The sequence below is a fragment of the Tiliqua scincoides genome, chromosome 10, assembly GCF_035046505.1.
Source record: "Tiliqua scincoides isolate rTilSci1 chromosome 10, rTilSci1.hap2, whole genome shotgun sequence".
NCBI lineage: Eukaryota > Metazoa > Chordata > Lepidosauria > Squamata > Scincidae > Tiliqua > Tiliqua scincoides.
In genome coordinates, this window is record NC_089830.1 from 26,632,500 (window position 1) to 26,640,585 (window position 8,086).

General features: G+C 47.7%; 1 protein-coding gene across 1 annotated transcript; it reads left to right on the forward strand.

The window, feature by feature from the left end:
* The first annotated feature begins 2,615 nt into the window (after positions 1 to 2,615).
* Positions 2,616 to 4,385, forward strand: SLC8A2 (solute carrier family 8 member A2). The gene has a single exon (XM_066638838.1). It carries the CDS (start codon positions 2,817 to 2,819, stop codon positions 4,383 to 4,385), a length of 1,569 nt encoding a protein of 522 aa, XP_066494935.1. The 5' UTR covers positions 2,616 to 2,816.
* The last annotated feature ends 3,701 nt before the right edge of the window (positions 4,386 to 8,086 follow it).

Sequence of the window (8,086 nt, forward strand, 5' to 3'; positions counted from 1 at the left end):
TCTTGTGCCACTTGCAGCAGCTTCATCTGAGAAAAGTAGCTGAAGTTTTTCCCAGCATGGAGATCAGCATTATCACTTGCTAAAGGGTGCCTAGAAAGTTGGTATGAAAGGTACAGGAGCAGAGACAAGTAATCAAACTTGGCAACCCTGTTTGGAAGCTTCCCAGATGTCCTTCAGTGCAAGGGATCAGTGATGGCTGGTGAGCTTCTCAGGAAGACAGCGTCTTCTCTCTGAGCAGTCACCTACGTACCTTCATAGGAGGAGCCACCCCTGACACAGCATTCGGCAGAATGTTCTAGAAGGTGAAGCCGGTTAAGCTCATGGAGGAGGGAACCATCTCACTCTGGGATTTTCACCTGCTCCTCAGTTATTTTTCAATTGATGACTACAACAGTTAAGGACCTTTGTTTTCCTTCTCAGCTGAGAGCTCTGCAGAAATGATCTATTCTAGAGTTTGATGCATAGATGATAAATGGGGGCTGCCTTTTAGGATGGTCTGGAACCTATAACTAGTGCAGAATGTGGCTGTCCATGTGGTTTTTGGGGCTTGTCGGTTCAATTCAGTTGGGCTGCTGTATTGGTGGGTACACTGGTTGTCCAGCTCAATTCACAGTTCTAGTTTTGACTTAAAGTCCTTTAAACGTAATGTCCTTATGGCGCGGGACCAGGGTATTTGAGAGGCTGCCTTCATCCATATAATCCTAACTGTCTTCTCAGGTCATCAGAGGGACCTCTTCTGACTGTGCTATCACTAGCAGAGTTGAGGGAATGGCAGCTAGAAATAGGGCCTTCTTGCTGGTGGCTCCTCATTTGAGGAATTCCCTCCCCCTGGCATTAAGAGCAGCTCCCTCTCTGGAGACCTTTTTGTGGGGCCTCAAGCCCTTTTTATTTAGGAAGGCATTTGATTGACATTATGGGCTGGCATTTTTAATGAGATGTGATTGTAATTGTTGTGTGATCCCGGAGTTTGTTCTGACTTAGTGTTTTAATCATTTTTACGTTTAATGCTTTTAATATTGTTTTAAATTTGTATTGGTTTTTATTCTGTAAGCTGCCTTGAGTGTGGAAGAAAATGAAGAATGAATAAATATGAAGTAAGGAAGGGACCACCAGCAAAATGTAGATCCCCTGCCACTATCAGGAGAAGCCCCTGTTAGATGGTTGGAATGGGGGGAAGGAGATGAATGGAGAGGAGAGCCGGTTTGTCTTGAAGAAAGGAATTGCAATGGAAGGGAATTATTTGGGGTATAAAGCAGTTCCAGTACTCCAAATTGGCTTACAACATTTTTCAGTTCAAACTCTTTGTTAAAACGTTTTTTGGGACTGTCTCAACTGAGCCTTAGTGTGGAACTTAAGTAGATGGGAACCCCAGAATTTTTTTGGGACCGTCTCAGCTGAGCATTAGTGTAGAGCTTAAGTAGATGGGAACCCCAAAATTTTTTGGGACCACCTCAACTGAGCCTTAGTGTAGAGCTTAAGTAGATGGGAACCCCAGAATTTTTTGGGACCATCTCAACTGAGCCTTAGTGTAGAGCTTAAGTAGATGGGAACCCCAGAATTTTTTGGGACCATCTCAACTGAGCCTTAGTGTCGAGCTTAAGTAGATGGGAACCCCAGAATTTTTTGGGACCGTCTCAACTGAGCCTTAGTGTGGAGCTTAAGTAGATGGGAACCCCAGAATTTTTTGGGACCGTCTCAACTGAGCCTTAGTGTAGAGCTTAAGTAGATGGGAACCCCAGAATTTTTTGGGACCGTCTCAACTGAGCCTTAGTGTGGAGCTTAAGTAGATGGGAACCCCAGAATTTTTTGGGACCACCTCAACTGAGCCTTAGTGTGGAGCTTAAGTAGATGGGAACCCCAGAATTTTTTGGGACCGTCTCAACTGAGCCTTAGTGTAGAGCTTAAGTAGATAGGAACCCCAGAATTTTTTGGGACCATCTCAACTGAGCCTTAGTATAGAGCTTAAGTAGATGGGAACCCCAGAATTTTTTTGGAACCATCTCAACTGAGCCTTAGTGTAGAGCTTAAGTAGATAGGAACCCCAGAATTTTTTGGAACCATCTCAACTGAGCCTTAGTGTAGAGCTTAAGTAGATGGGAAGCCCAGAATTTTTTGGGGACCATCTCAACTGAACCTTAGTGTAGAGCTTAAGTAGATGGGAACCCCAGAATTTTTTTGGGACCATCTCAACTGAGCCTTAGTGTAGAGCTTAAGTAGATGGGACTTAAGCTCATGGAACCCCAGAATGATGCAGCCGTTGCTGGATGGTACCATTACTGGTTGGAGAATCTATGATCTGAATGCTCCCTGTTTAAAAAATAAAATAAAAAAGAAGCCTATATTTTCACCCAGAAAACTAGCACATCAGGGAAAAGGCTGGTCTAGAATCTGTTCAGCATTCCAGTTTTATGGAACTCCAGAATCTTGGTCCATCGTTGCATTGTCATTTATTCTGCTTGGCTTGTGTGCTGCCCTGGAGTGTAACTACAAGTTGATCTGACTTTTTGTGTTTCTTTTTTCCCCTTTCTTCCCTGTCAGATCCTGTCGGCTTGAACTGCCCAAGGAGGATGTCGCCATTGCATTGGATGTGGTGGCCGCCCTCTTCCTTTCTGGCCAAGGTTTTGATTGCCTCAGTCCTCCTGGCTGGGAACGCCTCTTGGGTTAGGGCAAATGAATCTGACCTGGATGCCAATGGCACTGGGACCTCCTGTGGAGGAACGACTCAGTGTCAACCAGGAGTTCTGCTCCCCGTGTGGGAGCCGGACAACCCTTCCTTTGGCGACAAGGCTGCCAGGGCCATAGTCTACTTTGTGGCCATGATGTACATGTTCTTGGGAGTCTCCATCATCGCAGACCGCTTCATGGCCTCCATTGAGGTGATCACGTCCAAGGAGAAGGAGATCACAATCACCAAAACCAATGGCGAAACCAGCATTGGCACGGTCAGGATTTGGAACGAGACGGTCTCCAACCTCACCCTTATGGCCTTGGGCTCCTCGGCACCTGAAATTCTACTCTCGGTCATCGAGGTCTGTGGCCACAACTTCCAAGCTGGTGAGCTGGGTCCTGGAACCATAGTGGGAAGCGCAGCCTTCAACATGTTCGTGGTCATTGCCGTGTGCGTCTACGTCATCCCGGCTGGTGAGAGCCGCAAGATCAAGCACCTGAGAGTGTTTTTCGTCACCGCCTTCTGGAGCATCTTCGCCTACATTTGGCTGTACCTGATCTTGGCAGTCTTTTCGCCCGGCGTGGTGCAGGTCTGGGAAGCCTTACTCACACTCGTCTTCTTCCCCGTCTGCGTGGTCTTTGCATGGATGGCTGACAAACGCCTGCTCTTCTACAAGTACGTCTACAAGAGATACAGGGCAGATCCGCGCAGTGGGATAATTATCGGAACCGAGGGTGAGTTCCCAAAGGGCATAGAGATGGACGGCAACTTTGTGGCCAACGACCACCGGGAGAGTGTCTTTGTGGATGGGAGTGCCGCCACAGTGGCTCCCCTCCCCATCACTACCCAGGAGGAGAAAGAGCTGGATGAGAGTCGCAAGGAGGTCATCCAGATCCTCAAAGACCTCAAGCAGAAGCACCCTGACAAAGAACTGGAGCAGCTGGTGGAGATGGCCAACTACTATGCCCTGTTGCATCAGCAGAAGAGTCGAGCCTTCTACCGCATCCAGGCCACCCGCTTGATGACTGGGGCGGGCAACATCCTCAAGAAACATGTCTCGGAGTTCTCCAGGAAATCCGTCAACTTGCTGGAGGTGCCATCGGAGGCAGAGGTGGAAGAGAATTACAGCAAGATCTTCTTTGAGCCATACATGTACCACTGCTTGGAGAACTGTGGCTCGGTCACCTTGACCGTGGCTTGCCAGCAGGGCGGTGACACCTACAACACCTTCTACGTAGACTACAAGACGGAGGACGGCTCGGCCAAGGCAGGCTCAGACTACGAGTACAGTGAAGGGACGTTGATTTTCAAGCCCGGGGAGACCCAAAAGGAGCTGAAGATTGGCATCATTGACGACGACATTTTTGAAGAGGATGAACACTTTTTCGTGCGGCTGCTCAATCTGCGGGTGGGGGATGCAGAGGGCATGTTTGAGTCGGACTCGGCAGACCATCCTAAGGGACGGCTTGTGGCCCCCTTGGTGGCGACGGTGACCATTTTGGATGATGACCACGCTGGCATCTTCACCTTCCAGGACAAACTGTTAAGGGTCAGTGAGTGCCAAGGCACCTTAGAGGTCAAGGTGATCCGGAGCTCAGGGGCCCGTGGAACGGTCATGGTCCCCTACCAGACCGTGGAAGGGACTGCACGAGGAGGTGGCGTGGACTACGAAGACTCCTGCGGGGAGCTGGAGTTCAAGGATGATGAAACAGTGTAAGTAGATGATGAGGCAGGGGAACTTTTCTATACATTCAAAAGAAGGGAAGTTTGGAAAGCAGGAAAAATTTTGAGAGATGTCCATAAAAAAGATTCTTTTTGGTTGTTGTTTGCTTGCAAAATGCATGTTGTTATGGTGGGGAAGATGTATATCTGGGTGTCGATGCTTTACGGCCAAAGTGTGAGTGTCTCACTGTATCTCAGTTCATGCTGTAGGAACAGACTGCATTCCCTCTATCAATGATAGCCAGGCCCGTGTCTGAAGCGGAGGGCAGGTTGTGGTCTCCATCCCGCAAAGAACCAAATGCAGCTCTTCACTATTCCCTTTAGAAGTGAATTTCACCTATTAACTGATGTGGGAGTGATTAAGGGATCCCTAATCTTACTGGGGTAAGATTTAATCTGCTTTTCATGACCCCAGCCAAGTGAGAATGTCGTCCCCTATTGATAAAGGCCTTTCGTCTTCATAGATTCTTGCTGTTTCTTGGTCACGACAGAAGGTGGCCAAATTTTGGGAGGTTACCTTAATTTCCTCTAAGAGCAAGCTCAGGTGATGGAGTGCCAATTTTCAGGGGCACCTGAAACTAAGGGAGTGGGAACTTTCAGGATCTCAAGCTTCCACAGCCTATAGAACATTGAGGGATTTTGAGCCAGGGTGTTGGGTAATTAAAAAAAACAAACAGAGATGGAAAATGGAAGGTAGAGCTTGGCCAGGGTGGGCCCTGGTTGGCCTGACCCTAGTACTAGTGGCCAAGTAATAGTTGGCAATCTTCAGTCTTGAAAGACTCTGGAATCGCGCTCTGAATGGTGGTTCTGGAACAGTGTCTAGTGTGGCTGAAAAGGCCGATTTGGGAGTGACAATCCCTTCCACACAGGGAGCAAGTGCAGTCTGTCCCTGGTCTGTCTCCCTGGCTATGGGCCTTCCTTCCTTGCCTCTGCCTCAGACTGTTGGTCAAGTGTCTCTTCAAACTGGGAAAGGCCATGCTGCACAGCCTGCCTCCAAGCAGGCCGCTCAGAGGCCAGGGTTTCCCACCTGTTGAGGTCCACTCCTAAGGCCTTCAGATCCGTCTTGCAGATGTCCTTGTATCACAGCTGTGGTCTACCTGTAGGGCGCTTTCCTTGCACAAGTTCTCTCTCCATAGAGGAGATCCTTTGGGATAGTCCTAGTGACCATGGGAACATCGAATCTTACTTTCAGGAGGTAGATGGGGCACCTTGGGAAACTCAGTACAGTACTTTGCCCAAGACTCCCAACGATCTGGTGTTGGTACTGGTGGAGGAACAGAGAGGACATACAAGCCCCCAACAGTGATAGCAAGTATCCAAGGAGGGGTTAGAGTTGGAAGGATATATGCCATGAGGGTTGCAAATAAGTATTTGGCAACCTGGTTTCTCCAGCCAGTGGTGCCATTTCCTCTCTTTATTCGTCAAAAAAAATGGTGGGGGCAGATTATAAAAGCAATCGCAAGCTCTGATTTCTTTAAAATTACCCCTTCCCAAATCAAGCTGCAAATGTTCTCCCCAGCAGCTGCATAATTAAAAAAATAAAGGTTTTATTAGAACGAGGAAACGGGAGAGAAGGCAAGCGTAAGGCTGCTATTTTATTCATTACACCTTAAAAAGAAATCTCATTTGAAAAGGCTTTTCTCCAGACTGGTGCTCCGTAAATTAAAGCAATAATTTTGTGCTTTTTTCTTTTTTTCCTAGGCAGGCGTCCAACATTTTTGGGGTGTGTCTGTGTGTTTCGGAAGCTGGGACTAGAGCCAAGGACTGGCTGAGTGGGAAATTGGAGACTCCCCAATTTTTTGGTGTTTAATTATGGTATCGAAACCTGCACAGCTGACCTTAGGCCAGGGAGTGGGGCGGGGGCCAAGGGTGGAGAAATGCCTTAGACAACGTTGTGTACTCCTGGTGTGTCCCATGGTTGTGTTCCATCTATTCCCTCTTATCGACAACTTTGTCAGGGAATTTTAAAAGGGAATTGGACAAGTACATGAGGGGTTTATCTATGATAGCTATGAGTGTTAAAATCAAACTTTCATGTTCATAGATAGTCTATCACTGAATACTGGAGATCAACAGTGAGGGAGCTATTGGTTTTTTGCCCTACTCGTTGGCTTCTTTGAAGACATCTGGCTGCCTGCTGTGGAAGCCTGAATGAATGATGAGCTTTTGACCTGGTTTAGGTTGAGTATCCTGTATCCGAAATGCTTGGGACAGGAACTGTTTTGTATTTTGGAATATTTGCATATACGTAATGAGATATCTTGGGGATGGGACCTGGGTCTTACGCAAAATTCATTGATGTTTTGTATACACCTTTTGTGTGCTCCCTGAAGCTTTTGATGGGCCACTGTGAGATACAGGAAGCTGGACTAGATGGGCCTATGGCCTGATCCAGTGGGGCTGTTCTTATGTTCTTAACTACAATTCCCAGGAGGCCTTGCAGGTCTTCTTGTTGTCTGGTGTGCTCCCTGGGGCATTTGGTGGGTCACTGTGAGATACAGGAAGCTGGACTAGATGGGCCTTTGGCCTGATCCAGCAAGGCTGTTCCTATGTTCTTAACTACAATTCCCAGGAAGCCTTGCAGGTCTCTTGTTATCTGGTGTGCTCCCTGGGGCATTTGGTGGGCCGCTGTGAGATACAGGAAGCTGGACTAGATGGGCCTATGGCCTGATCCAGTGGGGCTGTTCTTATGTTCTTAACTACAATTCCCAGGAGGCCTTGCAGGTCTTCTTGTTGTCTGGTGTACTCCCTGGGGCATTTGGTGGGCCGCTGTGAGATACAGGAAGCTGGACTAAATGGGCCTTTGGTCTGATCCAGCAAGGCTGTTCTTATGTTCTTATGATACACATAGGCTGAAAGTCATTTTATACAATATTTTAAATATAGTTTGTGTAACCGAACCATCAGAAAACAAAGGTGTCACTATCTCACTTGTGGTGTTGTGGTGGCGCTCAAAAAGTTTTAGATTTTGGAGCATTTTGGATTTTCAGATTAGAGATGCTCAACCTGTATATTTTTGTGTTCTTAGGGTTACCGAGATGGCAAAGCAAGCCACATATGGGAGATGGCTCTTGGAAGGAGCCGGTTGGAGGTCTCCTTGGAGTAAGGGTGCAGTCATCTGCTTAGCCTGGGCAAAGCCCCAGCCTGCGCAATGGGGCTACTCAGATCTGCACCAGCAAATCAATGGCACAAGTTCAAAAAACCACATCTCAGGCTTTCAAGCCCGGGAAGGGGAATAGGATTTGGCTACTTTAATAGGTCGCTTGAAGCCAGTGATTTTCAACCTTTTCCATCTCAGGGCACACTGACAAGCCACGTCACCAGGTTTTTGACCATTGACACCATGCTGCCGGGGGGGGGGGAAGTCTCTCATTGGTCCCATTAGTCCTACTAATAAATGACCTTCCACCAAATTCCTGTGGCACACCTGTGGACCACTAGTGGCACACCAGTGTGCCACGACACAGTGGTTGAAAATGGCTGCTCTAAGCATTCAAGCTGATAGTGCACTGTGAGCTTGACAAGACTATATTGAACAGTAACAGGAAGCAGTTAAGTTCCTATTGCTGTTCGAGTTTAATCAACAATTCCCGCTGCCGGCAGCCTGCTCACATTGTGCTATAAGCTTGAATGTTTACAGCAGCCATTTTCAACCGGTGTTCCATGGCGCATTGGTGTGCCAGGAATGGTTCACAG